Source organism: Pavona decussata, unplaced genomic scaffold (genome assembly GCF_977016875.1).
Source record: "Pavona decussata unplaced genomic scaffold, jaPavDecu1.1 SCAFFOLD_184, whole genome shotgun sequence".
Classification (NCBI taxonomy): domain Eukaryota; kingdom Metazoa; phylum Cnidaria; class Anthozoa; order Scleractinia; family Agariciidae; genus Pavona; species Pavona decussata.
This window is the reverse complement of record NW_028145593.1, coordinates 692546-712044: the sequence shown is the minus strand read 5'-3', so window position 1 is coordinate 712044 and position 19499 is coordinate 692546. Positions and strand designations below refer to the sequence as shown.

The 19499-nt window shown below is 38.1% G+C and overlaps 1 protein-coding gene across 1 annotated transcript in view; it reads left to right on the top strand.

Annotated features, from left to right (window-relative positions):
• LOC146462800 (uncharacterized) overlaps positions 1-19499 on the top strand; it is a 274708-nt gene that overhangs the window by 49383 nt on the left and 205826 nt on the right. The window contains exons 22-23 of the mRNA XM_085085070.1: positions 2130-2201; positions 15568-15639. Of these exons, the coding sequence (XP_084941196.1) occupies positions 2130-2201; positions 15568-15639 (144 nt within the window). The remainder of the gene's footprint in view (positions 1-2129; positions 2202-15567; positions 15640-19499) is intronic.

The following is a 19499-nucleotide window of genomic DNA, read 5'->3' as shown; positions in this document are numbered from 1 at the left end:
TTTTTCTTTGTGTGAAAAACTGGATTTATTTCAATTTAGAAGAAATTTGTTTTTAAGGTAGTTTGACGTATTAAAAGGAGATTAGCCTCGCCGTCAATGAAAACTTTGTTGCTTTGAATCTTTTTACAACGAGATCACGCGGAAATATTAATACAGCCCCCAAATTAAAAAAGCTAACAAAGCTATAAAAACACAAAACAAGTTATACATGCAGTAGTAAAAAAGACAATTACTCTGCTCTTAAACAGGGTAAACTTGTGGTAATTTTATCTAGTTTGGCAGCGGTTTAGGGTGGTTCAAGGGAAGTGAGGGTGGGGTGGGGGGGGGGGGAGCTTAGCCTCAGGATGGGGATTTTCACCTCACACATCGGCGTCACGCATGATATGTTGTAGAAGAGTGATCCATAAGCAACGTATAAAAGGCACAGGGCTGTGCGATGTCTCATAATCGAGCTATTCGAGAAAATGTACCACGGAAAATTAGAGTTCAGTATGGGACGCCATGTTGGTGCCAAGTCTGAGGGGCACCAACATGGCGGCCGGAAACCAGCAAAAACATCTGGAGTTTACCTTTGCTATTTCAAAGCCTTTCTTCTCTCTGCTGAACTTTCACACATTGACATTAACGCTTCTATTACTTGTTAGCTGATCAGACCTAACAAAAAAACCCGAGGCAAATCGATGTTTTCATGTACGTGACATGTTTAGAGCATCAATCCTTCTGTCACGCACTGGTCAAAAATCTAAAATTCAAACTGCTCTATTTTCAAAACAAAGAATGCTATCCCGCCGAAAACAAGCAAGCCGATGGAAATTTATATTTTCTTTTATGTGATGGAGATAAAAACCCAAAATCGTGTTTAGTTATGAATTTCAGTTTTTATGACGTCATATGAAAACCAGCAATTATACAGGCATCAGCCTAGAAACACAACGTGGGATAAGAGGGCTGTGCTGACTATTGAAAGCATTACAGTGTTCTTGATGCAAACATGTTATCACTAGGACCATTCTCCCATAATATGAGTTATTCATAATACCTGGGAGTAGGAGGGGATAAAATTACTGTCAAATAAATCTTAACTGGTAGAGTACACTTAAATGGCAGATATCGGCTCACTTAGGATATTGCCTTCACATATTGATAACTCCTATTTTCTTCTGGGTATCGTCTAAAACAAGAACATAGTATTAAATAATCAATGTCATATTACAGATCGTGATTGCATTTTATGCAACAGGGTGGGATTTAAGAAATAAATAAAAGAGGGATAAAAATTCGACAGTCCGCTATCACGTGATGGGACTACGGGGTGTCAGCAGACTGTCCTGGGGCCCGTTTCTCAAAAGTCCCTGTAACTTATCGGGCCCGATAAGTGTCTTTAGTGATAAATGTTTCTTAGCAGAAGTCCATTTTTGTTAGCTTTGAATACTAAATTTTAAAACCTTATAATTCTATGAAAACATTGGCTAAGTATCATGTCTGTAATCACTGTGTAATCGGCGCAAAAACATTTAAAAATATACTTATCGGACCCGATAAGTTACAGGGACTTTCGAGAAACGGGCCCCTGATGCCCATCTGTTATTTGTTAGCCTTAATATTTATTTTAATCATTCTGAAATCTAAACCTTTGTCAGTGTTTCCAAATTTCGTAAACTTGTCTTAACCATTTCTTCTTTAAAAATGTTCCAAAAATCATAAAAAATAGTTATGTCAGCTTGACGTGCCTCCACTTTATAAATTAAACATATCGCGGCATTTTTAACAGAGCTGAAAACTGAGAAGAGATAATAATGATAAGACGCTGAAAACTTACAAAATCAAAACAATTAACCAGAATCCTCACTGTTAATGGCCCTTGCAAGGAAATAAAATGTCTAAAGGATGGTCAGAGAACTGAAGGAAGACGACTTTCTTTAAAGACTTACGTTTGCAGAGCAAATGTCTATGGACTGGGCACAATTTTGTACGCCTTTGAAGATCTTAACAGTTTGAATTGTGATTTGACTACAACATTATACGAATGGCCGATTACTGAAACCACGTAAGTTTAAAATTCTCCAGCAATTATTTAATTACTCTGATCATGAGGTTAAAAAATAACATTTTCTTTATTTTCTTTTCAGGGACTTGTCCAATAACACCTTAGAACAGTTGCCTGCGGGTGTTTTCAGTAATATCACCGAACTGGGATACCTGTAAGAATGCCGGAGGCTTGTTTGTTCAAGATATGCTTAAATATTTCTATCATAGTCTGAGTCATCAAGGATTATTAAAAATCTTTGGTCCAGTTGCATGTTTCTCTAACTGAAACAATACTACCTTTCGATCGAGTATATTATATGAAAATTGATCAGGCCCGAAATTGTGATTTATCGTGGATGGGGAGGGAGGCACCATTAAAGGAAGTAATGTTTTTTTCAATTGAATCCTGTCTGCCTAAAGTGGCAGTACTCCGATAAATAAACTTTGAAAGTGTTATTTAATGTTATATTATTCCAGTTATTGAATTAACGGCTTCATGCAAACGTCCCCTTTGTCAGAAACAGGAAAGACATAAAATTTCGTAATGATGAAGATAGGTTTCGCTTTTGGGTCAGTAAAAAAAAAAGATAATACACGAGCCTAAAAGCTGACCTTCCGGCGGTGCGTCTCACACTTCTTTTAACGAAGTTTGTTGATAAGGAATTGACTAAATGTACTATAAAACATTGTCCAGAAACGGTGGAAAACGATTGTTTGTAAAGACGTTTGTAAATGGTGCTGGAGGTAGATTGATGACATTTGTAGTGATCGAGGGCATAGAGCTAGTGTTGCGGTGTGGTGTCTTACCAATACAAACCGGTCGGCCTTACAGCAATCGTTTCGTACTTTATTCATTTTTTCTCTGAAAGCGAAGAATTAAAAGTAAAAAATATTCACTGTGGATAGACATTTCTCAAATAAAGATTTGGCAGGTGACGTTACCTCTGTATGTCATGCTTACCTTAACGAATCTTTTAGCAACGTCTCATTGGAAACATTGACATCTACTCGAGAACCTGGATATTAAATATTCAAACTGCTTGATAACTCCACTGGAATTATTTACAGGCTGCTCAATCGTAGCCGAACTAATATAAACGATGGCAGCAGAACACATATACTAAGCCTTTCGCAGGCTTATTTTAGTTATCACACTGCCATAATAGAGTCATAATATGATATGTATTTCTTTAAATTTGGACAGAAAATATAACAAGTGCACATTTGTTGGCAAAATGAAAAATGAAACTTTGAACGGCCATTGACCTTGTTTCTGTATTGGCCTTGTTGTTACTTGTGTATTTTTCTACCAAACTTTATTGGGCAATACACACAGATGTGAATGGTGCAGATAATTACATAATAAAGGGGAAAGGCACGAACGGGACACTCAGACCCTTGCGAGGCACCCACCCAAGGGTGATAATCTGAAGCAGTATGAACGAGTTACAGTCTTACGATTTTAACTATCCATTAAGAATAAACAAAGGGTGGACAGCTTCCCATTGATTCTTACACGAGCCTCATTACCAAAGGAATAAATCACCTACATAATTCCAGCACGGAGTGAATTCCTTGATGATTGATGTTCCACTGGTTGGTTTCTCGGTTTCCAAAAGTTGTCAATATAAATACCAAAAAAAAGTTCGCACACATTTTTATCGTGTCCTTCTCGTACAACACCAAAATGAAGTTCATCATACCATGAATATTGATCACGTGTACTTTGCCGTTTGAGAAGGAGCGGTGGCCTAATGGTTGCACTTTGTACTCCGGTTTAAGCGTCAGTGCGGGTCCATGTCCTTACTTATTTTACCTTGCTGATTAACTGAGAGCAAAGCTGTTTTGAAAGTTGTAATATTTTTCTCTAGAGCTTGGGGGGAAGTTGACGTTTGCAGCAAATTTTTTTCGTTTGTTTGAACAGTGTTTATATCGGGCTTTGTACCGAGGTCGTGAATCTTGCAATTGTGGACTTAATCGTCGCAAGATTGGTTTTATAAACCCAGATTGATGAATTATAATTTTGATAACTTTTGCCCTCTACCAAATAGTGTAGGGCCTGGGTTTTAAGGGTATTCGGAAAACGTGGATGGTCCACTACAGTTTCGGCTTGACTGCCTAGGATATAAAAAAAAAATCCGTGATCATTTTAAAATTGATGTCGTATTTTCCCTTACGCATAAGTTTGATCACGTGACATATCGATTTTATATGCATGTTGTACGTCCCGCAGACCAAAGATCCTTCGTCCAGACTCATAATCCGTCTTGCGGCAGCCGCGAAAAAATAAAATAATAATAACGAACGAGAAAACCACACATTTATAGTGTCAGTGGCATTTTGCATGTAATTAACTCAGTGAAGGAAAAATGGCTAAGAGCAAAAGATTAAGATTAAGACCTAAAAACAGGCCAAAATATTGAAAGCAAGGCTTACTTTCGTATTATATGAAAGGTTTTGGAGTATTAAATAGATCTTTCAATTTTCCTCTACAAATTCGCTACTCTTTTTCGCGATGGGTCAAGTCCTTTGGTTAAAACACTCAAATAGAGAGCTTGGGCTGCCTGTGCTTGCACCTGTCTTTACACAGACACAAGCTACGAAAGGCATAACCCGACAAACACTACGAAGTCACTCTTAAATTAAGAAGCGCTTGTTACGCACAACTAAAAAAAGCAGTAAGTGATGGGTTATTATGGGTAACAAAGACGTGGCCCTAGTTGTTCAAAGAGTGGATAACTCTATCCAGCGGATAAGTCGATATCCGGCGGATAAAATGTATTGGTTGGCGTACATTTTATCCGCCAGATAGCGACTTATCCACTGGATTGGTAGCTCAAAGAATTGGTAGCTCGGGCGCCTACTCTGAATCAACTGAAGGAGCTCGGACCACCTCCAGATGGCGCCTATATCACGCTTTCGGGAACAGGACTACCAAGCGCTTATTACAAAGATCGCCGCGATAGAAGACAGAGCTAAGATAAGCGACAGTTACATCCTAAGGACGAGGCTGTGGTAGAATTGCAGTTACTGTAACAGAAACTCGGCGAAACTTTTTAAGAGGTAAATGAAGCAATAGAGTCCGTCGAGTTCACTCAACTACAATAAATTGACTTGCCTAAATGTTCATGCTTTGTGAAACAGAAAAAATATCCGCTTAGTGGAAGGAGCTAACATAACCAGAGTATATCTACCGTCGACGTTGGAATCGTACAAATTATGTGATAAAGACAGCACCTCATGCTCATTATTAACTCAATTACGCGTACGGAATGTTTTGATTGAATAATTGTACCTGTCGGAGGAAGATGGCCAGCATATGAAGTTCTGGGTGTGCAATCGTCTGGGGCACAAAACGAGAATATTAAAGCAAAATAGTTCAAATGTCAAATGGCTTTTTAAAAGGAAACTTTGTGTGAGCTAATACAGTTTTGTTCTGTTCGCGTTAATAAACTCACAGTTTAAATTGTTGAACATTTCAGGACATGAGTTGGCTATCCACAAAATTCATACTTTTAATGACGATACAGTTGAACCTGTGTTAAGCGGTCAACCTCGGGGAATGGATAAGTGACCGCTTAATACGGGTTGACCGCTCAATGCAGGTTACACAGAATACATGAAAAACACACTAAAAACTCCAATTTCATTTCACATTTGGTAACTAAATCATTACAGTTTATGCACAAAAAGGCACACAAAATGACTTACTCAGTTAAGAAAGCGCAACGATAAAATGGTATAACAAAGGAGAACAGAGTATAAAAGTGGACTAATAGAACATTAACGCCAAGATTTTACGGTTAATGTCGCATGCACAGGTCATCAGACTACTCATCACTCTATTTCAGTTTAAATGGTATTCTTGGACAAAGTGAACGTTTAAAACAGGTCTACAGGTCCAGACACTTGGAGTATATTGGAGTAGGTCCGCAACGAAATTGGCCGGGATTACCTCATAACATCCACCACTCCCAAGATTGTTCATGTACACGACCCCACAAGCTTTCAGCTTTTAAATATATCGTGTATAAATAAAGGCAACCTACCTAACTACCTATTAGATTTATAAAGCCACTTTATTGCCACGTTTTAATTATTGTTGCAAAACGTGACATTGCTGTAGAGAGCAATCAGCTAATAAATTAGAGATGTTAAGTAAAAGTGTGATCCGCTTTGTTTTTCGGGACAAGTCTATGCCTAACAACGAATTAGGGACGGACCATTAGAAAAGTGATGGGGGGGGGGGGGGGTGGGGAAAATACAAAAAAAAATCGTGCAAGCCAAAATGCCCGAAAAAAAATTCTTGCAAGCTGAGACGGAAGAAAAAAATTTCTTGCAGAAGGAGATTAAGGAATTATTATAGAAAATACCTTTTAGTGTTTTAATGACAGAAAATTTCTTCCAGAATGCCCCAAAATGGCCTTTTTAATGTTTTGAAAATCAAATTTTTTTTGTGGAAGTTTGTTTTGTATGAACAACAAACCAACCCCACATTTTGTGTCGTGGCTGGAATTTACCCTTACTACAACTCAGTATTTTGTTTTGTGTTTGTAACTGGTAGTAAACCCAATAATCACGAGCAATAGGTCAATTAGTTTTGAAGAAAAACGATTTTGTCAGTAAAACGCTTCAGTTATTAAAATGTTTTTTTTTGTTTATTAAAACGATTTTGTCAGTAAAACGCAATTGTTATTAAAATGTGTTAAAAAGTAAACAATCAATAAACAGACAGTACATGAAATTTGATTTAAATTATTTTAAAATGATGACCAGTATTTTATTTAAGTATGAGGCTGATTTTACTACCAGCACTAGATACTTCTTAGACTCTAATTTCGTTGTTTTTGTTTAGTTTTGACCATTATGCTGTAATTTTTAGATATTGTCTCAGGGGTTAAAGGTAACCATTCCAAGCCCACAAAGTACACCTTTTTTTAAAAATCCTTTATTTAAAGTTTTTTTTTTTTCTGGAAAACAACAACAAAAAAAATTCGTGCAGAGGGTATCAACCGAAAAAAAAATTCCTGCACAAGTGCTGAGCAAAAAAAAAAAAAAAAAAATTCCTTCAAACTAAAAATCCCCCCCCCCACCCATCACTTTTCTAATGGTCTGTCCCTTATTAAAGCGTATTGGTCTTCAAACCCTTTGCGAAAAACAACTTGTAAAATTTCTGTCCACGGTATTTACCACTACCCACTGTTGTTGGAGCAGCCAGCTCGCGATATTTAATAATAAGGATAAGGCATACCTTAGGCGCACCACAATATCGGACTTACCATGCCAAGAGTAAAATTATCCCCTCAAAATGACGCATTCGATACAGACTGGCTGGAAAGAAAGGCCAGTTCAGGCAAATAGCAACTATTTCTAGTCTAGAAAAGCTACCGTTGATGTAAACTGACAGTGAAACGGAAATAGGCTTAATTTAGTTTGTGTTAATAGTTTTTCCTAGTGGGTCTTGGCCTGTAAATGAATAATGTCTTTGCAATTAGCACTTTTCAGTTTAAGCATCCCGTATTTGGGCATTAATAAAAGTAAGAATGTTAACGCTCTATCACAGGACAGCTGCACTAAAAGGCTTCCAATATTTATCTTAAGAAGCTAATCAAGGACATTTCTTTGTTAGCCGGTTAAAAAAAAAGCTGAAGTTTTTTGAGGAATGAAAGAACGTCCTGATTTTCCACAATAGTTCGATCTCACTCTAGTGATTAAATTAGGACTGATTAAATGAGACTGAATGGGGCTTCAATCAGATCATTATTAATCAGAGGAAACAACTTTAAATCTGTTTTCATTTTGCTTGAAAAATGTTTGATTCTTTAGGCGAAAAATCAATTAATTATTCGCAACACTACTTGGTCTGATTATGCAGTGATTTCTTCCGTCTTAAATTTGCTATTCGTTTGAAACAATTTTTGAGCAGTCTTGTATTTATGAAGTTGTTTTTAATTGAGTTACTGTAAAATTCAAGATAAACGCCCGGGCCGCTCCTGTATTACACCCTTTTCCCTCTATCTTATTATATAAATAATAAATAATAAAAACAAAAAAAAAAAAAAAAAAAAAAAAAAAAAACCAAACAGAAAAAAGGAAAACGAATAAAGACATCATATCATAAGCTACGATAAACAACGTATGACATGCTGAAAAGCTGTCACTCCCTCCATCTATAATTTCTGTAATTGGTGGAACCCTATAACCCAAAGATTATCAATGCAATGGGATCCTATATTTTACAGTCGTCTCCACCTGTCGTGTCAGATAGACTGTCAGATATAGCTTATTGGCCGTATAAGCTCGTGTTATGATTAAGTGTTCTAAAAATTTATTGCCAAGTATGTCGATGGGTGAGGTCAGGACTTACAATTTAGATAATGGCATCAGGTATGCCATGTTCAAATTTGTCCTGAAACACCACGGCTTAAAAACGATATGCGAGCGGCCGATTCCAAGCAATATATTGAATTAAATATCTGACATTTATTGAATGGTTTGGTAAATACCTTCGTTTAAAAACAAAAACAAAAAAATTCGATTAGACCAAGACTGAGCAGCCCCCCTCTCCAGCCCCCGGCCTCCTCCTAGTCGCTGCTCATACTCATGGTCAATGTTAAAAGCTGTTAAAAGTAGCATCCACGTAAGACCATATATTTTTCTACTAAGAGAAAACAAAAAGAAGGTATTTTCCTGTTTTCAATCCAGGATACCGAAAAAGTAACAAATTGAACTGTACGCAATGACACACAAGTCACAGTTGATTACTTGGAAGGTGCAAAAGTCATCTTTGCTCTTTTGCAATTCTTCATTTTCATAAACATAAGGAGGTCGACACCGGTCAGGTCTTGACTGATTTTACATTACCGCGGCATGTTATATGTTATGACAAGTTCGTCCACACATTGTAATTAAGTTCGTATTTTTCGTTCACTCCTTGCCGCTAGTTAATCCATTAGCCTTATTTTACCTTAAGTTGCTCAAGTTTCCATTGTCAATCAGTTGTATTGTTTGTAATTTATTCATAACAACTCCCTTAGCGCCATCAAAAGTATAAATACCAGAGATAATTTTTTTCTCTCTCGCGCTCGCTCGCTTCCCAAGTTGTATTTATTTTATTTTCTAGTTTTCGTATGTTCTGAATAAGAGCAGAGAAGTTAACAAGGACAGGCGTTCGTCTCTTTTCCTGTAAATAATCTGAAAACAAACTTTAATTGTCATTATTTTTTCTCAGTGCGCGAGCGAGTTTGCCTTTCGGGCAACATCGCATTCAAATCGTAAAACCGACAACAGCCCTGCAAGCCCTGCATAATATGAAGGGCTTCCTTTTTTTCCTCAGGGTTGAGAGCGTGAATGTTTGGCTCCTGCTTGAATGACAACCTTTGAATTTTGCAGTTATCTATATCTGTTCAGTGCTTCTATCGATCTAAAAACTTGCTCCAGCTCCAGCTACATAGACACATACAGCATTCGGTTCCAAATAGAAATACGAAAAATTAGCCATTGTGGCCCAAGTTCTACAAAATGCACAGAATTTGAACATTTTCCGTTGTTGTTTTTCAAAAGACGGCTAAGAAAAGTGCCAAAATGACATATAATGAGCGCGTAATACTCATTAAACCTTTTGAAAGATTCAAACAATCTGAATAAACTAAATCCTAAACTGGGTTAGTTAAAACTAGGGAACGCTACCTCAGCGCTTTGTATAAAGAATATTGCATTTTTCAACCACACGAATTTTACACCCTCGTTGATTACAAACTGCAGATAAGTCCCGCTAACAAGTCACGACAAAAATGAGTTTACCTTAACTCAGCGAACAGCACGCCATAACACATGATCAGAGGTTTATAATATTCAACTGCGCTATTTTACTTGTATTTTTTGTCAGTGAGTCTGCGTATTGAAATCTTTAGTTCAGACTTTTTCCGCCACACATCCAAAAAACGAATGACATTTATTTTGTATCGAGCAAAGATAAAACTGAATAATTTCACCTCAATAAAATTATTCAACGGAAGCACACCTCGAGCACTTACATGCGGCTTCCTTTCCATATCGAAGCACCGAGGCGAAGAAACAGGTGATGGAATATGACACGATAGCTAGAATCGTGTTTATCGACAAATGACCCTGAACAACCTTTAAATAAATTGTATCATCGCGTAAATTCAGAATGAAAAATATAATTGTAGAACTTCGCTTAAAGGGTTGTCTTAATCTGTGTACACATACAGATACATGTACTGACTAGCTGTTAATAAAACAGTTGGGAAATAGAGTCCTTAGCGTTTGCGTTCCCTTCTGCTGTAATTCGAATTCATCCGGAAAAATAAAGGCCCGTTTAAACGGTTCAACATTTGCTTCAACATGCGTTCAACACAGTTGTTGAACCAAATGTCGAGGGCGTTTGAACAGGTCGTTCAGCATTGTTGAAAGCGTAAAAAAACGATAAAAGCTTGTTGAAAGTGTGTTGAATCAAATTTAATTTGGTTTAAACTTTCATTCAACAGCGATTCAACATTTTTCTTGCCCTTGAAAATGTTGAATGGCGTTGAAACCGTTTGAAAACTCCGTTCATCCAGCATTTGTCCGACATTCATTCAACTTTTGTTGAACGATTGTTGGGCAAATGTTGAAACCGTTTAAACGGGCCTTAATTTACGCAAAATTGCAGCTCAAATTCTACGCTGAAAAATACACAAGAAAGCAAGATCTAAATTCTGACGCTCAGCATGACCAAGAAAAAGTTATAGACGACACGGCTCGTGTTTTGCTTTCTCAAATCGTTCAAAAAACTATCAGATGTCGATATTGAGTGCCATTTAAGCAGGAGCCAAACATTAAGGAAAAGGATAGCCCTTCAAGTGCAGGGCTTACAGGACTGTTGACGGTTTTATGATTTGAATGCGACGTTGCGACGTCCAGAAATAATTAATTTGTTCAGAAATAATTTGTGCAGGGCTTACAGGACTGTTGTCGGGTTTGATTTGAATGCGACGTTGCGATGTCCAGCAATAATTTGTTCAGAAATAATTTTCTCTAATAATTTAGAGATTTTTTGAACCCACCCCCGACCTTCCCCCGAAAGACAAAACTCTGCGTGAGCGTGCGGAGTTCCGTAAATCATGTAATCTGATTGGTTCCGGCAGCGGGCGCAATTTTTTCGACTTTCTCCACGAACCTGGGCCTTGTTTTTTTGCGGAAAAAAATATTTCGGAGTAGTTTATCGATAAAAATCGGTATCGCGATCTTGCAATCTATAAATCGATAAAATTCGGTAAATCTGATTTGATTAATATCGATTGTATCGATCAATAGGTAGAAATCGATGACACACTCGTTTCTTTTATCGATCACTGGAATTTGTGCAAGAAATGACAATTGACTTCATGCAGAAAGTACGTTTTTATGACCAACGAGTTGAAAATATCACGATTGTTCACTTTTTGATTATGGCTGATAGCGGCCAGGTTTGTAGTCTCCTTCGCAGCTGTTTTTTGTGTCGTCACGCAACGCTCCTCCCCACTAACGGCTGCTAAACTTCGAACCACATTCCTTTCTTGTTGTTGACCGATCACAACTTCGTTCCCATATTCTGGAGCCAGTCGCGCCAAAACCACTTGTCCAATCATAGCTCGCGTTTTATTTGATGACCGCGTGGGGTTGACAGACCTGCGCGACTCCCACTCAGTGTGTCCGTTGTTTTGATAAAAGCCTTTTCAGTTTTGCTTTATCTCTACCTTGATTTCTGTCAGTTTATCTGAAGCCTTTTGGAACTTTTGCAACTGCTTATAGCATTTGTCTCGACAAACAAACAGATTTCGATTCTCTGGGTATCGACTCACGTCCACATTTAGTGCGGAGCGAATGATCTGCGCAACATCACAAGAACTTCTTCCGAAAATATAAAATTTATCCTTTTTAGTCGAAGCGGACGAACATATGAAACACCTTGAGCTGCAGTCAACCAGGTTTTTTTGAATCACATACATAGGAAAGCACTGAGATGACTGGCGCTTTTCGCGAAACTCGAGAAAAATCCCGATGAAATTTACGCGGGAAACGTCAAGACATCGAGTCGTGATTGGTTTCATGGCAAAAAAGCCCGAAACCTGATTGGTGGAATAGCTAATTATCAGGTGCCAACACCATGCGCCCATAACAACGGGAAAGTAATGTGGTTCGAAGTTTAGCACCCGTTAGTGGGGAGGAACGTTGCGTGACGACACTTAAAACGGCTGCGAGGGAGACACCAGGTTTGGCGCTTCTGTTTCTAGCGGTCATCTGTCGTTTTGAAACCATACGGCAATATCAATGCAACGAAAATGATGCTGTGTTTTATTAATTTAATTTAATTGAATTTAATTTATTAACTTATATAGCGCCCTTTAACATTAGAATGATCAAAGGCGCTTTACAATCAAAGAAAAACTAATATTTACAATAGATATTACAATAGATAATAGATATTACAATAAAAATGCTATTTACCTTAGATCATTACAATAAGAGTGCTAAAATAAATAATAATAACAAATAAATAATGAATAAATGGATGAATGAATAAAAAAGTAAATAAATAAAATACAAAACTCCTATAACATGGTAATGCGAAACTAAAACGCTAGCTTAAAAAGATAAGTCTTAAGAGATTTCTTAAATAGCGCTAGCGAATCAATCGTGCGGATGCGCGCAGGCAAGCTGTTCCACAGCGCAGGCGCAAAGGCATGAAACGAGCGGGCACCTAAAGTCGTGCGCATAACCCCTTTTGGACGTTCTAAAAATATTGTATCATTATTGCGTAATGAATACCTAGACGATGATCTAATACAGATCAGGTTACTTAAATAACTAGGAGCCATGCCATGAATCGCCTAAAAGTAATCATCAAGATCTTGAATTGAATACGATAGTTTAATGCGCCAAGTCATTATAATATGTGCACTGTTTAGGTTTCTCACGATTCGAAGAAGAAAACATTAGGGAAGCATTAGTTTCTTGCTAAGACTGCGAGCAGTCCTACTTTAATTTTCCCTCAGATCACGAGCGCAAAGCGAATGTAAAATTATGCGAACGATGAGGGATTCGCGCTCGCGTTTCTCGCAGCTCGCAAGAAATCGCGCGCGCGTGACAGAAATTAATTGCAAAAATTTTCGGACGTTAAAATTTTGGACGTTTAATTTTCGGACACTTTTTCCCTCATTTCGGCAAATTTTCGGACAAAAATTTCGGACACTGCGCTGAAACATGCCCAAAGTAAATTTAAGACTAAAAAACATGAATTAGACTGAAATGATAGCTGTCAAAATGATAGCTTAACTGTACCTTCAAGGTTTTACAGCCGGATACACCAGCAAGAAAATAACACAAACTCAAACTTCTTGATCTATCCCCTCGGTCACCGACAGCTACAGATGAAGAAGAGGGGGGTGAATAGGGGTATGTAAATCCGCTGATCCGCTAAAATTAATGGCTGAATCCAGGGCTGAATCCGTCGATCCGCTCAAAAAATCAACTAAATCCGAAATCGCAAATTGTTTGCCGCGTTAGCTTTAATTAGATGATACGCGAGATACAAGGCGACTTCAGTTGTTGGAGTTGCCTTGCGTGATATTGTGTTTAAGCGTTGAGGATGACTATCAGCGAAATATTTTTATAACGAACGTCTGTATCGAAACGAAATCTTGCAGATACGAGAAAAAAGAGCAAACTTGAACTTCCTAACAACCAAAATCCAAAATCCGGGCCCCAAAACCGGATAAAACCGCGATCCGCTATGATCATAGGATCCGCAGGTCCGTTAAAATTTCGCTTCGAATCCAGAATCCGGGCTAAAATATTTAACAAATCCGCTGATCCGTAGACCTATTCACCTCCCTCGAAGAACGACACGCTAGTGACAATGAAGAGGACCTTTCAATTGTGTTGATTGATGATGATGAAGAAGATAAAGAGGATTAGCACCACTGGCACTGGCAATGCAATTACTGTGTCATAAAACTAGGCTAGGCTCCTGGCTAGGGTCGAAGATTAAAATATAAACCGCAAAATGGAATTTATCTATGTTTTTGTCTTTCATAAAAGAAACAAATATTTTCCTTTCCAGTGATAAAAAGAAAGACTGAGCAAAGCCGCCTTATCCGAATTCTAGCCATATCATGTATATTGGCTTTGGATATGTGATGCCGTCGCCCGGAAAGTACTTTTAAAGTTTTATACATGACTGTAAAAATTTTGGACGCTTAAAACTTTCCCAATACATTGGGGAGACAAAGCGCAAACTTAATGAACGTTTCGGGGAGCATCGCAGATCTATCCTGAATCACCATCAACTACTCAACCCTACTCCTGTCTCGCTACATTTCAACCAACCTGGCCACTTAATCAACGACGTCCAACTAATCCCGCTTGAACTTATACGCAGCAAACGTGACTCAGTTAGAAAGGCTCGTGAAGCTCATTTAATCAACAAAGCTAAGACATTGCACCCTCTTGGTATAAATAGACGTGACGAAACACGCCAATGACATGTCTCACACTTGTAACTTAGTCCTAAGCAACCAATCATTGTCATGTATTTTATATTTTAAATCTTCTTTGTAACGATCCTTTTATGTTTCTCACTTTTCTTTTTCGTTCAGCCCCCGAGGAAGGTTTGTATTGCAAACCGAAATATCGGGCAAAATATATTTCAGTTATTATAGCTTTTGTTGTTTGTTCCAAGCTCGTCACCTCCGCCGTTGGGATCAGTCTGCCGTTAATATTTTGTAAAACTTTCGGACGGTTTTATTTTTGGAATCTATTTTTGTCCGAAATTTTTTGCAAGTATTGTAGGTGAAGGAAGAGACCGCTCGCTGTCTATTTCTTTCACTTTGGTGAGATGCCGCTTTCGTGCTATTTATCAGCTAATTGATAAATTCGGGAAAATCGTCGCAAGTAGGTTTCACTTCTTATTAAAAGGGGAAATTATTTAATTACGTTTAGGGTACTGGAAAAGCAAACGCGGACAAACTCTTTTTGTCCAATGTTAACGGAGAGTTACGTTTGATGCCATATAGCAACAATGTTGGACCTGTTATAAATCGACAAAGTCATGAAAAATCGATAATATCGATTGAAGACACCAAATTAATTTGTCGATTTTCACCGATTTCCTTTATCAATCGGTAAAATCACTTGATCCATGATTTCTTTCGATTGAGTATGCCTGGCCTAAGGGATAAATAATTTTTAAAAACACACTGGCTCTCGGTTCTTGCCATGGAGCAATGGAAGAAAGAGTGGCTTTACTGTATAACTTGTGAAATGCAAAATTCACATTTATATAGATCAATTTTGTGGAAAGTTTCCAGCGAGGTGATAAAGAAAACGTAGTAAAATGTGTAGTTTACTCTAGTAAGTATGACCCCAGCTGTAGCAAAGCTTGCCTTCCAACGAAACAGTGCAATTCAAAACAACACCTCAACCAAAGACTTACTTGTACATTTAGATAAATAATTAATGGTTAAGTTAAAATTGTTTTTTGGTTATTCGTTATAGGTACTTGAATGACAACCAACTAAAAAACCTGCCTCAGAATATCTTTGATCACAACAAATGGCTGTATCGGCTGTAAGTGCACCTTTTCTTTACTAACAAATCACCACTAATCATATTGTGAGCAAAGTGTAGCGGGTAGATGGAGGAAATGGGAATATGGGATGAAAAAAATCAGATGTAAAAAAAAAATTATGTAATATGTCTAACAAGAGGAAAAGTGTTTCATCCGATTAAACACCGCGAAGTAGGTTGGAAAAAAGACGAGCAGCCAGTTTAGTGAACCAAGTTCAAGGTGAATTGAAATCGGATAAAACACTCCTTCGAGAGTTTGGTATAGCTTCTCAAATCATTAATAATTCTTGGAGAAATTCAAAGCAAAAATTCACCAAATTCTATGATAATTAAGATCACTTTTCTAAATCTCCTTCGCAGCAGTGATTTCCTTTGTTTTCTCTTCATGAATTATTAATGAGTTTGAGAATGAGCTCTTATGCCGTGGCAGATGAGAAATCTTGTTATGGCTGATCATATCGATCATGACATTTATCACACTTACCACTTGCACCAGTCGTACGAGTGGTACCAGTTGAATCTTTACTTTTACGACTCAAACGAGTGGTGAGTGTCAGGGACATGACTGATTTGTGCCGATAACATGCAAGTTAACAAGTCAATTCTACTTCCAAAAGAAGTTCAAGCACATCTCAACCAGAGCCAACTGTTGCTGTCATAGACCAAGTGGTGAAAATTACCAAATTACCACCATTGGCTCAACTGAAACAGAGACTTCTCTACGACTAAACGGACTCAATCGAACGATTGGATTCGATTGAGTTCGACAATCGAACCCAATCGAATTTTGATTGACTTCGATTAGGTTGGATGGCCAAGTTGGCAAACATTCGATTAAAAATGATAACAGTAGTGGATCATAAAATGATGTTTTAGTAAAGTCACATCATTCTATTGTTCGTTTCACTTAATTCTTTGTTGTTCTTGCATGCTTAAAAAGATTTTTCAAAATTCTTCTTAATTCGAGTGATGGTTTACAACGTTCGATTAATATAAGTTCGATTGGGTTCGGATATCGAACGCAATCGAACTCTCTCACAACTGTTTTGGCTCGATTGTGTTCGACTATAGAACTCAATCGCACTCAATCGTTAGATTAGGTTTGATTCAGTTCGATTAAGTTCGATTACCGAGCAGTTCGATTAGTTTCGTCGGGGAAACTTGACCGCCAGTTACCAGAGCAGGTCGCTGAAAACAAAAACCTCGGCTAAAAAAACAAGATTCGCTAAAACCACAGAGTCCAGCCTGGTCAACCTCTGTCAACCTCTACCAACGATGGCAAAAACTGAGCAAAATTTAAATCGACAGTCTCCTTCAAGCTCCAAACAGCAACGTAATGCCTTTGGAAAAATCGTGCCGGGTTGACCAAACGACTTCCTATATGATACAAGAGCTTGTATCTCTCTTACCAAAGAGTCTCCACCCATCATGGTTCTGAATACTTACCCAGAAGTGGCCAGATCCAAGTTTACTTGTCAATTATATTCCTTGTAATACAAGACATGAGCGGCCAGTCAGTCCGCTGTCCTTGGTCGAGATTTTCTGAAGGCTAATTATGTGTTCCTAATGGTAATGTAACATTAGACAACGTATACCCTATCGTGTTGTCTCTGGAAGCAGGAAAGTCAAGACTTATGAGACAAGTTCAATAGTTCAAACAAAACAATCCTTCAACCGCTCCATAAATAAGTAATCAGCACCGACGTCTACATTTGCAGCCAAAATTTGCCGTAGCTATGGTCATTTTTCCAACAGTGTAAAAAGGTATCTAGCTTCCTTCTCAAGTTCCTCTTCATTCTTTTAATGATTTCGTGTTACACTCTTTTTGATATATAAGCAGGTCTAATTTTGGGGCCAAGACTTAACGTTTTTATTGTTTTGCCAATTTGCGCCTGAACATGTTCTTAGTCACCTGTTGTAGTATTTCGATAAATCCATTTGGACGTGAACAAGACACCTATCATAGAGCAATATGTGCCTCAATGCTGAGTCAAGATCTTGTGACACACTCTGTTGTGCGGCTTACATGTACTCTAGTGCTAAGTACAAGATGTCGCGGCAACCAACTCTCGGTAATTTGGCTTTGCGAAAAGTATTAACAACAGAGGTTGCAGCAAAGGAGAGTTAAATGTTCTTCACTGACTCTCAGCCTGGGTAATTGGGTTCTTAACATGTTCTTAAATTTTAGTTAATCTCAGCCTCAACGTTCTTATTAAAAATTTTCTTATGATAGAAAGCAACTTTCAATTGAGATTTTCAAATATTTCCGCCCACTTACTTACACCAGCAAGTATTCACATGCAACGGCTCCCGAAAAAAAAATCGATAATTGAGCCCACAGTTTATGTTTCTTCTCAGACCAGTTTGCCGGAGGAATTCCAGCACCAACATCACCGTCACCCGGTTAATCGCGCATGACCCTTTGTAACAATTCCAAGTTAACCCAACAAACAGTAACCACACAAACCAAGGTATTCTACGCCGCCAGGGAAAGAAAAAAAACCCTAGACCCTATTTTGAGGCCAGTCGTGGAGGGGAGTTTGGGGGCAGCAAAGTAATCAAACAGGGGTACCCAACGGATCGTTTAGGTAAATTATCTGTTCGGAAGGCCCTTAATCGCCTACAATTTTCTAAGGGGAATTTTCACCTCGAAAGGTCGCCGTATGGGAAATTTAAGGCCTACTGTTTTCGGATAGATAAAAATTTGGTTTCGGGTACCGAAGAAAGGTCAGCTAAATTTTCGGAAAGGAAATAAAACCTAAGGTTTTCGAGAAATGGACAAAAATACCCTGAGTGATTTCGAAAAGACTCAACTTTCCCTAGAATGACCGAACACATATAAATATATTCAGTTAGCGAAGCCTGAATTAAACCTACAGAGCTTTAAAGGTACTCCAGATAGCGTAAAATTGCGTTTCAAAGGATTTGAGAGAAAACTGTCGTTGGGTGCCCCTGATCAAAACCAATAAAGGAACACTAATAATTATGAACTAAAAACATAAAAGCTACGATAAGAAAATTATAGCAGGATATTACATTTGCTGAAAAAAACAATTGCCTGTCATAAATTATTGCCATGGTAACATCAACGACAACGAACACTAACGGGACCGAATCAAATATTTTCAGATAAATTGCTCAAATACTCAAATATATATCTAAAAAAGAGCTATTCAGCTGCAAAGTCGTCTTGGGCAGCATTCCTCCCCCCCCCCCCCCCCCCCCTGTCACCCGCGGCCTGGAGATGGGTGAATGGGCAGGAAAATCTTCGGCTAAGCGAAGGAAGAATCTCCCGGTACAGTCTCCTTACAGGCCAGGCCCCAGTTGTTCAAACAGCGGATAACTCTATCCAGTGGATGACTTGCTATCCAGCGGATAAAATGTACTCCAACCAGAGCTTTTGGCAAATTTTTCACACAATCCCATGCTTAGATTAGACAGACGCTTCTACTTTATACACAAATTATAGGGCTATAAGGAAATTCTTGTACAAATTTTATCTGCCGCTAAGCGACCTATCCAGTGGATAAAGTAATCCACTCTTTGAACAACTGGGGCCAGGATGATCACCTGGGTCGTGATTTTAAGGGAAAATATATATTTTTGGTATTTTTCTGCTCAATCGCAAGAAGCATATCCCAAGCCTTCTCTGTGCGTTTTTGCGGAAAATTGGATGTGCTTCACCTTATAGTTCCGTATAAAAGGTGAAATGAATTTCATATCACATTTGTCGGGCATCAAAGCTGAAGTCAAATACAATACATATAGCTATTTTGCTTCAAACGCGGAGCGAAATGCGACAACAACTTCGACTGCACCTTTGATGCGCGTCAAAGGTAAAAACAAATACTATGTAACGG